This window comes from Sebastes fasciatus, chromosome 4 (genome assembly GCF_043250625.1).
Source record: "Sebastes fasciatus isolate fSebFas1 chromosome 4, fSebFas1.pri, whole genome shotgun sequence".
NCBI classification, from domain to species: domain Eukaryota; kingdom Metazoa; phylum Chordata; class Actinopteri; order Perciformes; family Sebastidae; genus Sebastes; species Sebastes fasciatus.
In genome coordinates this window covers 26,652,355-26,666,232 of record NC_133798.1, presented here as the reverse complement: position 1 = coordinate 26,666,232, position 13,878 = coordinate 26,652,355, and the positions used below count along the sequence as shown (strand labels likewise).

The 13,878-nt window shown below is 41.1% G+C and overlaps 2 protein-coding genes across 2 annotated transcripts; both read left to right on the top strand.

Moving 5' to 3' along the window:
- The first annotated feature begins 305 nt into the window (after positions 1 to 305).
- On the top strand, positions 306 to 4,737 carry pdp2 (putative pyruvate dehydrogenase phosphatase isoenzyme 2). The gene is made up of 9 exons (XM_074633218.1): positions 306 to 414; positions 643 to 772; positions 1,382 to 1,570; positions 1,778 to 1,897; positions 2,003 to 2,289; positions 2,958 to 3,063; positions 3,146 to 3,382; positions 3,473 to 3,772; positions 3,898 to 4,737. The coding sequence occupies exons 2-9, from the start codon at positions 683 to 685 to the stop codon at positions 4,171 to 4,173; spliced, it is 1,605 nt and encodes a 534-aa protein (XP_074489319.1). The 5' UTR covers positions 306 to 414; positions 643 to 682; the 3' UTR covers positions 4,174 to 4,737.
- A 395-nt stretch (positions 4,738 to 5,132) lies between these two features.
- On the top strand, positions 5,133 to 13,470 carry LOC141767084 (B-cadherin). The gene is made up of 15 exons (XM_074634330.1): positions 5,133 to 5,263; positions 6,688 to 6,774; positions 6,863 to 7,012; positions 7,116 to 7,271; positions 7,365 to 7,506; positions 7,592 to 7,755; positions 7,829 to 7,957; positions 8,037 to 8,222; positions 8,327 to 8,571; positions 8,679 to 8,821; positions 8,910 to 9,134; positions 9,887 to 10,111; positions 10,203 to 10,339; positions 12,102 to 12,245; positions 12,332 to 13,470. The coding sequence occupies exons 1-15, from the start codon at positions 5,210 to 5,212 to the stop codon at positions 12,575 to 12,577; spliced, it is 2,433 nt and encodes an 810-aa protein (XP_074490431.1). The 5' UTR covers positions 5,133 to 5,209; the 3' UTR covers positions 12,578 to 13,470.
- The last annotated feature ends 408 nt before the right edge of the window (positions 13,471 to 13,878 follow it).

Genomic DNA, 13,878 nt, shown 5'->3' with positions numbered 1-13,878 from the left:
ATTCATAGACTGTAAAAATCTTTATATTCAGTATATGGTTCGATTATAAAATTATAATGTGGCTTGTATCATAGACATATGTCTATAACATATTAGGTAACGCTAAAGCTCAAAGTGTCTCTATTTAGATTGCTCCTACAGTCTTCTTGATGAGAACGTCAGACGTTGACGCACATTGCCGTCACAAGGAGGGTGGAAAGCAGAGGAGAAGATATAGCGTCATCGACGAATCTCATCTTCGGGGTATAGCGCATGCGCAGTCAAATCTGATCTAAAATCTGAGTTACACTGCGCATGCGTTTGACCCCCTATCGCAAGCCCCGTGTCCTAACCTCTTTCAACAGGCCTTGATCGCCGTCATGTATGGACGTTTTTATCAATCATCAACGATTCATTCGTACTTTTACTAAGTTTGTAAGTATTTATAATCAATTAAGTGTTTATTCATTGTGACGTTACTTAACATAAGTACCAAATCTATGTGTCCGTTTAGTTAAAGTAACGTTAGAGGTGTTGGTGTAACGTTATAGTCGCTAATAAGTTAGCAAAGCTAGCCCTGTTAGCATGCTAGCTCCTTGGTTGTCAAGTGGCTTCACAACATTCGTGTTGCTATAGTAACCTTGTTAATGTCCTTCTGCACAGACATCCAGGTGAATAAGTTGCATCCTACCAACAGCGTTGCATGTTAGAGATGTCAGGACGTGTGTGCGTCAGCATCCTTCAAAGAGCTTCAAGCTGCACATTGACACTTTCCTCTACTGCCCCATTCAAGGTTTGTACCCTGATTGACTTATTGCTTAATTATTAGATTTGTGTTTCACTGTGCATCATATTCTAACAAGATAAGATATTCCTTTATTAGTCCTGCAGTGGAGAAATTTGCAGTGTACAGCAGCAAAGGGGATAAACACAAGATGCATCAGCTAACACAGTAAAAAAAAGAGCTAAACAAAATATGAACCATTTAAATAGAAGGAAGTATAAAAATAGGAGCAGTGTATACAGTATTGACAATAAACAGACTATTAACAAAATTGCACAAGTGGAAAATGATATTGCACAGTGAGAATGAAATGAAGTTCCACCTGAAAATATGAGGTTATTGTCAGTTTTTTGGTGTGTAAGTGTAAGTGGTCTACTGGGAGCAGTGCTGGTTGTGGAGTCTGACAGCTGCAGGAAGGAAGGACCTGCATAGCGCTCCTTCACACACTTTGGGTGGAGCAGCCTGTCGCTGAAGGAGCTCTCCAGTGCTGAGATGGTGTCCTGCATGGGGTGGGAGTCATTCTCCATCATGGATGACAGCTTAGCCATCAACGTTGTGATGGCTCTTTTTTTGTTCATTCATTTGTTCACCCACTTTGTATCATTTCCCTCTTCTCAGCCTCGACCAGCCCACCAATGTTACTTCTCATCCTGGGGTACCTCCAGATCCCAATCAGACCAGTCGAGCTTCACTGGTGAGGAATCAGGAAACTGGTCTCAAAGTGGGCGGCACCTCTCAACTCGTCAGGACCTAGACTTCCAGCTCAGCCGGGTCCAAATCAACAGTATCCTGCGATCTAATGAGCAGGTAATGGATGTCATAGTGTCTCTGAAGCTGGCACTATCTAGAAACACATGTAGGATATGAAAACACACAGTAGCAAAGCTTATTTCCGTGGTCGTAGTAGGGTGAAAAAGGCTTGTTTTTTCATTCTAATAAGATATATCAGTATGACATATAGAATACCTTTGCAGTAACCTTGTACATCTGTGTGTATATGCATCTATGTCTCAGATTGTGACTGTGCCAGAGTTTGATGGCAGGGGGCTCAGTGCGGTCAGAAAGTTTGAGAGCAACCAGCTGGCTGCTAACACACCCAATGAGGACCGTCGCAGTGCAGCCACCTGCTTACAGGTACGCGTTTTCTCCACTTTCTCTAATCCAATCCATCTCCATACTTTTATCTCTGTACTTTTTATTATCTGTAAAATTGAACGTCATTCTCTGCATCATCTCCAGTCAAAGGGCATGCTCTTCGGGTTGTTTGACGGCCACGGGGGCTGGTCGTGTGCCCAGGCTGTCAGCGAGCGTCTGCTGTACTACACTGCAGTTTCAATGATGTCAAAGCAGAGCCTGGAGGAGCTCGAGAGATGCATGGAGCATGGCAGAGCTGTCCCTCCCATCCTGCAGTGGTACAAACACCATGCAGACTTCAACTATCGTGAATCTGCTTCCCTCTACATTGACCACCTCAGAGTCTTCTGGCAGGAATTACTTGACAGCGAGGAACATGGCGAAGGCATGAGGTAGGTACAATGACGTGTGCATTTCCAGCAAACTTATATGGGGGTATTTCTTTGTGTTGAGTTTGTTAAATCCTGTTGTTTTAAAGAAATTACCCCCTTTGCCTGTTTTTCTTTCCCTTCATTTGGCATTTTACTATTGTTGTGCATTTGCTAATATCAATAACAAGACACACTTGCTGGTTCATGAAATCATAATTACATAAATTTACATTTTCAATTCAACTGGCATTTGTGGATTTTTCCTGTTTTTTGTTTGTTTTTGTTGGGGGTTAAACACTTGATCTGCATACCTGTAGTGTATATTCTCGTATATTCTTGTATATGCTTTATGTTTTTCCTATTGGGAATTTTTGTTGAGAAAGAAATGTGTTGCTGAGTGAGTGGTCTGTTTCATACGCCATATCAAACAGATATTTTTGTTTGCCAAATGTTATCGAAATCGCAATATGGCCTAACGCAATTTTCCAATCGCGGTATTTGTTAAAATCACAATATTTGTTAAAGGCGGAATGTGTGTCAAGATACCATTTTAAATTAAATATTGTGGTGCTGCAGAGATAACCTGACCTACACATCATATTCTACTGGCTTAAGAAACACCTTTGTTTGGTATTGATCCCCGCAAAAAAATCACACCTCTCCATGATTTCCCTTTCCTCCTCTTCTAGTCCTCCGGATGCTCTGGACCGTTCTTTTAAACGACTCGACGCTGACATCTCCTTGGAGGCTCAAGTCCCTCTTTCTAATGACCTGATGAAAAGCACCGCCATCCAGGTACCAACACACACCTTTCTCTGCTGCTTCAGTGTATTCAAGGTCACACAATGTTGACACACGGGCGCCATCATTTGTCTAGGTTGCATTTGCCGGTTGCACTGCCTGCGTCGCTCATGTCGGCACAGACGGGATCCACGTGGCGAATGCCGGTGACTGCCGAGCAGTATTGGGGGTGCTGGAGGAGGACGGTTCTTGGAGCGCTTTGCCCCTTTCCCAGGACCACAACTCACAGAACCAGGCTGAGATGGAGCGGATCAAGGCCCAGCACCCGCCCTCAGAGAGAGACACAGTGGTCACAGATGACAGACTGCTCGGGGTGAGAGTACTTCATGGCACTGTACTAGGAGTTGCCAGCTGAATTTAGAAATTAAGTCACTGATCCTTAAGCTTTTTATCGTGCTGTCAGATCCTGATGCCCCTGCGTGCGTTTGGCGATGTAAGATTCAAGTGGAGCCTCGAGTTGCAGCAGAGCATTTTAGCCAGCCTGGAATCCGGCGTGGACCTGGACTCTCTCAACCTGTACCAGTACACTCCGCCTAACTACCTAACTCCGCCCTATCTGGATGTGGCACCCGACATAACCCATCACAAGCTGAGACCTCAGGACCGCTTCCTGATCCTCGGCACCGACGGGCTGTGGGACGAACTAGGGAACGAGGAGGCCGTGCGACTCGTCGGAGAGCACCTGAGCGGGATTCACCTGCAGGTTTGTGTATTGTTATTCCCCTGATTCACAGCATACAACTTTCACCTTGAACTTCGCCATTTTCTTGGGTTTTTATCCTGTAAACTTGTCTGTAAAAATCTATCTGTTCTTTTATTTTTCTCCAGGCTCCTGTTTCTCCATCTGAGAGGCAGATGACACTGGGTTGGATGCATAAACTGTTGCTGAAACGCCGGGCTCGTGCCTCCCCCGCTTTAGACACCAACGCTGCTACACACCTCATCAGACATGCTCTCGGCACCGGGGAGTACGGAGAGCTGTGCCAGGAGAGACTGGCCTCTATGCTCGCTCTGCCGGAGGACCTAGCGAGAATGTACAGGGACGATATCACGGCTACCGTGGTGTACCTGAACTCTGACCTGGCCAGACCTCAACGTAGCTAACAGAAGGTTTTTTCCACAATGCTGGATGGAGATTTAAAACAATCAGCTCTGTTCATCTCATAGTCAACATCCTCCAGGCTGGATATTTTGGGAGAAAAAGGATGATCATTACAACCTGTTACATACGTTGGTTCACAAATATTTTTAAATGAAAGGGCACGTTTTCAGTGTTTTTATTATGTAGTGCTCCATAGATTTAACATAGGTTACATATTCATAAATGTTGCATTTATCAGGTCAAAATACAGGTTTTGTGGAGAAAAGCTTTTGATCCTTCAGTGTATTTCACTTTATAGATATCACCCGAGTTGCATGTCAGAAGTGGAAATGTTGGCAGACACTCACTGTGTTGCCTGTCTGTATTTTAGTTTCTATTTTTCTTGCACAGTTTGCTTTTGACAATCCATCTGTTGACTGGGCTGTTCACCTACATGTTCACTGTGACGTATGGTTTTAACTCTGTGTAAATGTACTGTCTTCAGTGTGGTTGTTACATGTATTTAGGTTGACTTCACTCAAAGGAACGAAGGTGCGGATGCTACGTAATAAACGGTTAATAAATTATTTTGTTGTGCTTGTGTGTTTTTAATCACAGAGACATTTGGATTGAAACGTGAATAAAATAAAATTAAATACAGAGGCCAACTTACATTTTGCAAAATGTAGAGAGTTTGACATCCAAAGCTGAGTGGGAAACAAAGAGTTTTCAAAATAAACTATTAGTGCTGAGCGTCACGGGAGCCGATCTGATCCTCGAGTGTTATGTAAACACGGCTACTCTCAGAGAAAGGTGCATCAAGAAGGTGAGAGAGGAGTACATAAACACACACCTGCATGTTTGACAGTGCCTCTGACAGTCACAGTGACAGTCACCTCTAGCTTCTTTGTTTTGTCACCAACATTTCACTGATAAAATCAAACAACTACTCTGTTAGGATCATTAGGAGCAAAGTAAAGCACTTGCTTTGGACCAAAGCAGCAGAGCCAGTCCAGTGCCAGCGGAGGAAAGATCTGTAGGGTTTCTACAGTGAAGGAGATGACGGCCAACAGAAGAACTTTGAGGGTGCTCTTTGTGCTGTGCCAAGTCCAGGTGAGGGTTAAAAGTTGTTTTTTGTTTCAGTCACCAGATTTTGGCTCATTATAACTTGCACATTTCTGGTTCAGTCGCATTCCTTAGCTCACCTGTATATCATTTTATATGTGTAATGTTTATGTATTATTTGTCAAGTATAAATGATAATATATACAGTATATATAAATCTTTACTCTGAAAAGCACATAGTGGGTTTTTCTTTTCTGAAAAACAAAATATATGTTTATATCAAATAATTTGGTATTTGAAAAGTGCAGTATAAACAAAGTACATAATACTATTTAATACTCAAATATGAATCATTTCACGCCTTCCTATGGCCAAATAGTATAGTAGTATATCAAGGGGTGAGAACCAAAGGGGCGCAAGTGACATTTTAGGCAAAAATGAGTTATATATAGTAGCGCTGTCAATGGATTAAAATATTTAATCACGATTAATTGCAAATGAATCACATTTTTTTATCTGTTCAAAATGTACCTTAAAGGGAGATTTGTCAAGTATTTAATACTCTTATCAACATGGGAGTGGACAAATATGCTGCTTTATGCAAATGTATGTATATATTTATTATTGGAAATCAATTAACAACACAAAACAATGACAAATATTGTCCAGAAACCCTCACAGGTACTGCATTTAGCATCAAAAATATTCTCAAATCATAACATGGCAAACTGCAGCCCAACAGGCAACAACAGCTGTCAGTGTGTCAGTGTGCTGACTTGACTATGACTTGCCCCAAACTGCATGTGATTATCATAAAGTGTGCATGTCTGTAAAGGGGAGACTCGTGGGTACCCATAGAACCCATTTTCATTCACATATCTGGAGGTCAGAGGTCAAGGGACCATTTGAAAATGGCCATGACAGCCTTTCCTCGCCAAAATTTAGCACAAAAGCAGCATTTAGCTCTAAAGCTATTCGCTTTAAAACTGAGCCTGCAACAACATCCAAAAGATTGATTTTGTTAATGCGTTAAAGAAATTAGTTGCGTTAAAACGATTTTGCGTTAACGCATTATTATCAGCCGTAATATATACAGTATATATATATACAGTATATACCAATCCAAAGTTATTAATGAAAAACCAAAGGCCTACCACTGAACTATTTTGGGCCAAAAGAGTGTAAGTGCACTAAAAAAAGAAATATCTAATTTTTAATAAATGTCAAAATATTGTTTATTAAGTATATTGTCATCCACATGTTGGTGAAGTTTTAAAATTTAAGATTGAATTTCTTTTTTTTTTTGCTCTTTTTTTGGTAAAGTTGGTCAAACGTCACTTCGGCCCCTCTGGTTCTCACCCCTCGATATTATCAAATCATTATAGTATAAGTATTGTTTTCTTTAAAAAAAAAATGCAGTATGGGGTGATATATTTGAATTGGACAATGTTTGAATCATTTTTGTTCCTCAGTGTTTGGCTTTTCTGGCTGCAGCAGGGATTCAGCCATCAATCAACTGCTCTAATAATGAAATCCCAAGAAGCAAAAATCTACTAGAGGTAAATTTAGAGGTAATCTTAAACTTGGTTTATCGATTAAATTGCAATTACACATCGGACTTGACACGGTGAGTTCTGATTCAAACAGATCAACTCTGGCGTGGGCCTCGAGCAGCTCCGCACCGTTGAGTTTGCACGCGTGTCCGGCAGACTGAGACGGATGAAGAGGGAGTGGGTTATTCCAGCGATTAACTTTCCAGAGAATGACAGGGGTCCGTACCCCAAATTCATGGTGAAGGTGAACTAAAGTAGCATTAAGCTAATAAAATTGTTTTGAATGCATTTTCACTAAATGTATTTGATGTGATTTAAGCTGAAATATCTGTATTATTGTGCTTTAGATCAAGTCAAGCAATGACAAAAGTGTGGCGATAACCTACAGCATCACTGGACCAGGAGCTGATCAGCCACCCGAGGGTGTTTTTACCGTTGATCGGCGATCTGGAGTTCTGTATGTGACCCAGCCGCTGGACCGGGAGAATACAGCCAAATACAGTGTGAGCTAAAAAAAACAACTCACTTTTTAAAGCCATAATCTTTATCCTTATGCACAATTACTGCGATTAAACTATACATGGTGTGTGTTACAGCTGTGGGCCCATGCACTGAACGAGGATGTTAAAGCTGAGGAGCCCATGGAGCTCATCATCAATGTCATCGACCAGAATGACAACGCTCCAACATTCACTCAGGACCCTTTCTATGGCAGAGTGAGCGAAAACGCCGACGCTGGTGAGAGAAGCACGAAGCAAACTTTACTTACTAAAATGTGAATTTCAAGCCCTAACCGTCACTATTGTGTTTTCGTCTTCAACAGGTGACTCCGTCATGAAGGTAACAGCTGTGGATAAAGACGACCCAAAGACAAACAACGCTATAATAAGGTATAAGATAAAAGCTCAGATGCCCAAAGAGGACATGTTTGCCATAAACCCAGTGAGTGGAACCATCAGCGTGAGGGCAGGCGGACTGGACAGAGAGGTAATAACAATCACTACTCTTCTCTTTTCCAACACTTTCTCATTCACACTGTAACTCACTTTTCCTGCGTCAGACTCTCCCGGAGTACAAGCTGACTATTGAAGCTGCTGACATGGAGGGAGCGGGGCTAACAACCACCTGCACTGTTATTATTAGTGTTACCGACAGCAACGACAACGCTCCACGATTCACCGTCACATCTGTGAGTTAAAAACACCTTCATAATAATGTTGAAATAATCTGTGACTTCATTTAGTACAGCTTTCACGCTTTCCCCCCAGATATCCACGTCAGTCCCTGAGAATGAGGTCGGAGTGGAGGTAACGAGACTAAAGGTCACTGACGAGGATGAGTTGGGATCTCCAAACGCCAACACCAAATACTCAATAATCAAAGGCAACGAGGGGGGAGACTTCAGCATCACCACAGGCCCCAGTAAAATGGAGGGAATCCTCAAAACAGCCAAGGTTGAGAAACACCTGTCCATTTTATCTTGTGTCTTAAGTCTTGTGGTTTAACTCAACACGCAGATTACTTCATCTTTCTTTCCTTGCTCTCCACAACGTCCAAGGAGCTGGATTTTGAGAGCGTCCCTGTCTTTACTCTGCTGGTGGTGGTGACGAATGAGGTGTCGTTTTCTGGGCGGTTGTCGACCTCGACGGCCACGGTCACGGTAACGGTCGCGGACAAGAACGAGCCTCCTGTTTTCAGTCCGGCAGAGATTCACGTGAGCATCTCAGAAGACGCGAAAACAGAGAGTTCTGTGGTCAACCTCCGAGCGAAGGACCCAGATACAGCCATGAAACAGAGCGTTAGGTGATGATACCACACATACTGTACTATACTATGTTTATACTGTGTTTATATGCATGTACGCTATCCTGTTTTACATCTGATCAGGTTGTGTCTCTTGCTTTTTCCAGATATAAAATACATAATGACACCGCCAGGTGGCTGAGTGTTGATAAAGACTCAGGGTCAGTCAAAGTTAGAAGCAACATGGACAGAGAATCACACTACGTCGAAGACAGCAAGTACACAGTCCTAGTTTTGGCTTACGACAACGGTAAATGTATACTTTAAACCCGACAGCACTGTCACAACAACCTTCTTTCTCATTTGCCAAACAATAACACTTCTCTTCATTCTTCTAGACAGCTCCCCGGCTACGGGGACAGGTACTCTGGTTGTGAGTTTACTGGATGTGAACGACCATCGTCCTGTGATCAAGCAGAGTAAAGCCAGTCTGTGCAACAGTGACCCTTTTCCTGCTCTGCTGGACATAGTGGACCTAGACGGACCTGGTCATGCTGGACCGTTTACTGTGGAGCTTCAAGGAGAGCACAGGATCGACTGGACTATTAGTACCAATTCTACAAGTAAGAGAGCTCATTAACAGTATATAGACCATCGACTGTATATAAGAAATGGACGTAGTCACCGTGACGTCACCCATTGGTTTGTGGACTGACGTTTTGAAGCCTCGAGGTCGGCATTTTGGCCGTCAACATCTTTTTCTTTTGCGACCAAAAGAGAGACAAGAGGGTGGAGTTAAGTACAACCAAACGCTGAAAAAAAACAATTTTAGGTTACCAAAATGTTACAATTAACTTTCATGAACAACTCCCAGACCGGACAACGCCGTGGTAACGACCTGTCAATCACAAGGTAGCCACGCCCTAAATCACACCCGGCTTTATGCTCTATTTGACTCTAAATGGGACCATAATTTACTAAATGAACATCATGCTGCATTGAAGAAGACTTGAAACTAGCGATTGAGACCATAAACTCATGTTTATAATGTTTACTGAGGTAATAAATCAAGTGAGAAGTAGGCTCATTTTCTCATAGACTTCTATACAATCAGACTTCTTTTTGCAACCAGAGGAGTCGCCCCCTGCTGGCTGTTAGAAAGATTTAAGGCCCTTCTGCTTTGGCTTCACTTCTCATTTAAATGACAACTACTAATCTATTTTTGCTAAATTTTAGTTTTTTTAATCACATGCCGCATCACTTCAAGATATAACAGTGATGTCCAACTCTCCATGACACACATACATTAACAAAATATTTACTCAAACCAACCATTCCTCACGTGTTAACTCTGCACCTTTTCCCGTTCTTGCAGGCAACGCGGCAGCCCTGGCTCCCAAACGGGAGTTGTCACCGGGGGACTATAAGGTGCTGATGCGTATCTATGACGTTGGCATGATGTACCAAGACAGCACACTGGACGTAGAGGTGTGCCAGTGTCAGGGGGCGGTCTCCACCTGCTTTCTCCCACGCTCTGCCCCTCGCCTGCGTGGTTCTTCTCTCGCAACCTCAGTTCTGGGAATATTTTTTGGTCTTCTGTGTATGTAGTTTTATCCACCCGATGTCCTAAATTTGTGTTGGGTTTATTCATTCCATCTTTACTTGCTCAGATCTTTCTGTTGACCACACAGTGCTGCTCTTGCTGCTGCTGCTGTTTCTGAGGAGGAGAAGGAGGAGGAGGTCAGAGAAGGATGTCCCTCTTCTTGAAGACGAACCCAGAGACACCATCTTCTGCTACGATGAGGAGGGAGGAGGTGAAGAGGACCAGGTAGGAGCAGGAGGTTTTAATGCAGCTGTTACAAGACATCTGCACTGTCAGGTGTCTGCTTACATTGGAATAATTATGGAAGTGTCTTACTTTGATTACTTTGATCAATATTGAGATCACAATTATGTATTGATTTTAGGGACAAATATTTCCATTGCACTTTCACATTTAAATAAAAAGAGCATTGCTTCCACCTCCAGGTTGTTCTACATTCCTGCTAATGTACAAATCTTTGCATCAAAATAAGATTTAAAAAAAGGTTCTTTATTATTCAACATGCAGCGGCATGACAGTTCCCTAAAAGTGAAGCCAAAACATCTCGATCACCCCCTGGTGGCAGTCGAGGAAGTGCTGGATTAGATATGCAGCAGAGTTTTCTATGAGTGGAGCACGCATTTTAAACGTCAATATTGCAGTCGATCATATTAATTTAATAGTGGGAAGCCAAAATCGGGATTGCGATTAATTTTGGAGCCCTACCTAGAGCAACAACAGACAATCGAGTGATCCAATGATTAGCAGAGGTGGAAAGATCACTGACTGAAGGCAACTGGTAGGTGGAAGGGAAACACATGGAGTGTGGAGTAACATGAGATACCTCATTAGTGGTGCAACATGAGGCCGATAAAACAGAGGAAAGAGAAGGTAAATCAGGTGAACTCATGACACACACTGCTGCAGACATGCCGTGGTATAGATTACATTACACTACCCCCTTTCTGCTGTGAAACTTAAACCCTGAGTCATGCTAAGGCCAGAAGCAAATGCTCTAGAAGCTGCTCCATATTTCTATGTCAGAATAGTTTATAGTTAGTTTATAGTTATATTATATTATATTATATTATATTATATTATATTATATTATATTATATTATATTATATTATATTATGTTATATTTTATTATATTTTATTATATTATATTATATTATATTACATTATATTACATTTTATTATATTATATTATATTATGTTATATTTTATTATATTATATTATATTATATTACATCTTATTATATTATATTATATTATATTATATTGTATTATATTACATTATATTACATTATATTATATTATATTATATTATATTATATTATATTATATTATATTATATTGTATTACATTATATTATATTATATTATATTATATTATATTATATTATATTATATTATATTGTATTATATTACATTACATTATATTATATTATATTATATTATATTATATTATATTATATTACATAGGGACCTCTCTACAAGTATTAACCTTAAACAAGGAAAATAAGCCAAAGCCATACTTGACAAACTTGAGTTTTAACAATTCCTTATGATAAATTAATTATTTTCTATCACGTCAGTAATTCAGTTCATGTAAGCCCACGGTACACACTCGTCTCGTGAGCGTCTAGCAGCGATTATAGCTCAACTATTCTAAGAATCTATTCTAGATTCAAAGTAACTGAAGACAAATCTTTATTTTTCTACTCCAAGTAGATCACAAACGCTTTAATATAATAACGACTCGTTGAAATCGGTTGAGAAACGTAGACTTTACAGTACTTCTTATACAGAAAAACGGCAGTTCCCCCGTTCACTTGTATAGGGTTACAGGCCAGTCTTGCCCAGTCCAATATGGCGCCCACGTTGACGTATCGAGCAACGGGCTGAAGCGTCCAATGTGGCGTCTATGTATATACAGTATGTCTATGGTTTCAGTGGGATATTAGCACATGATTGAAGGTGTTTCCTCATTGTGTATTTTCTTTAGGAGTATGACCTGAGTCAGCTCCACAGAGGGCTTGATAATCGTCCTGAAGTCTTCTGCACTGACGTGTTTCCTACCGCCCAGAGCCGCCCGTGCTACCGCCTACAACTCCACGCCAACGAAGAGGTCGTCAAAGTCATTGAGGATGTGAGTGAATTTTATACAAGAAGATCTTTTTATATATATACGACTGTAAAGATCTACACAATGTGTATTATATGTTTCTCCTGTAGAACCTGGACGCTGCAGACAGTGACCCCACGGCTCCTCCTTACGACTCTCTTTTGGTGTTCGACTACGAGGGCGTCGGCTCCGACGCGGGGTCGCTCAGTTCGGTCAACTCCTCAGACTCGGATGAGGACTTTCAGAGCCTGGCCCTCTGGGGACCACGTTTCAGCAGGTTGGCTGACCTGTACTCCGGCGGGATAGACGAGGACGACGACACAGAAACACTGCCAGGAAGAACAGAATGGGTCTGACGTAGCCCCCTACGTATTTATAGATCTGCTAAATGTGTGTCCATCTGCCCTAAAGATCCTCAGAGTGCAGTGTGACCTCTTTCTGCTGCCTGCTGTGGCGTTTTGGCTGAGACGGGTGATCTGTTCATGTGTCATTCTTAGCTCTCCTAGGCTTGTTCATTGCATTGATGTGTTGCTGGAATCTGCAGGTAAACTTTACAAACTAATGTGTCCTGAGCTTACGTTGTCATGTTATTCAGGTATATGGTTTTGCTTGTTTCATGCTAAAAACTTCATTGCACAAATAAAAGTAAACATAATTTATTCTGTAATGTGCAACAGCTTCAATCACACGTGCATTAGGAATCTTAATTTATGGATTTTTAAAGCTGATTCTAGTAAAAGTGGGCAATAATTGAAGATCTTTGAGCAGCATTGGGTCGGCAGGTCACTGAATTTAACAGGCCTGTAGTTACAGTGTCAACATCAAACTCTGGGGATCAATAAAGGTTTATCTTATCTTAGCATCTGTGAAGAGATTCTCTCAAAAATAAATTTAAATGTGATACCAGCTCTGTTGTCAAACTCCTGGGTTGGTAAAAAAAAAAAAACCTGCTGCACTTATATTTGACTAATATCTCTCCTAGCCTTGAACTTGCATGACCGCCGCTTTGAATGAATTTGTTTCTAATCATATAAAATGCTGGATGCCACAAACATTTTTGTCACAGATAAATCAGAAATGTAGATCTTTTTTAATCCTGTTTTTATTCTAAAAATTAGTTTTTATATGACGTATTTACTCTTTACCCTCATCTTATGCTGTGTTCTTAATATAGTTCATCTTGTTTTAACATGTTTTGTGTTAAAGTTGAAACTGTGCTTAACAAATAAAGTTTGATTTTATTTTTAAACGTTGTTGTTCATTTTATCACAAGACAATTTGTATTGTGGTTCTTGCGCCATTTGAATGGAAAGGCTGAGTTGCAGAATGTAATGAAGAGTGACTTCAGAGTATTGATGAAGACACAGGATCAGTCAAAGTTAACGGCAGTATGAACGGAGAATCACACTATGTCAAAGATACACAGTCCTAGTGGTTTGGGCTTATGACCATGGTAAGTTATTGTTTTGGTCTCATCCATCAACATCACATCTCACTTTTTTGTACCTGCTTTCTTGACTCAGAGGCGGGTTCGCTCAGTTCCATTAACTCAGGTGAAGACCAGGACGTTGGGATAAATACAATAAATTGTAATTGAAAAATAGCCAGAGATGCATGCCGGGACAGATGATTAATCGTCATTTTCTCCCAACATAAA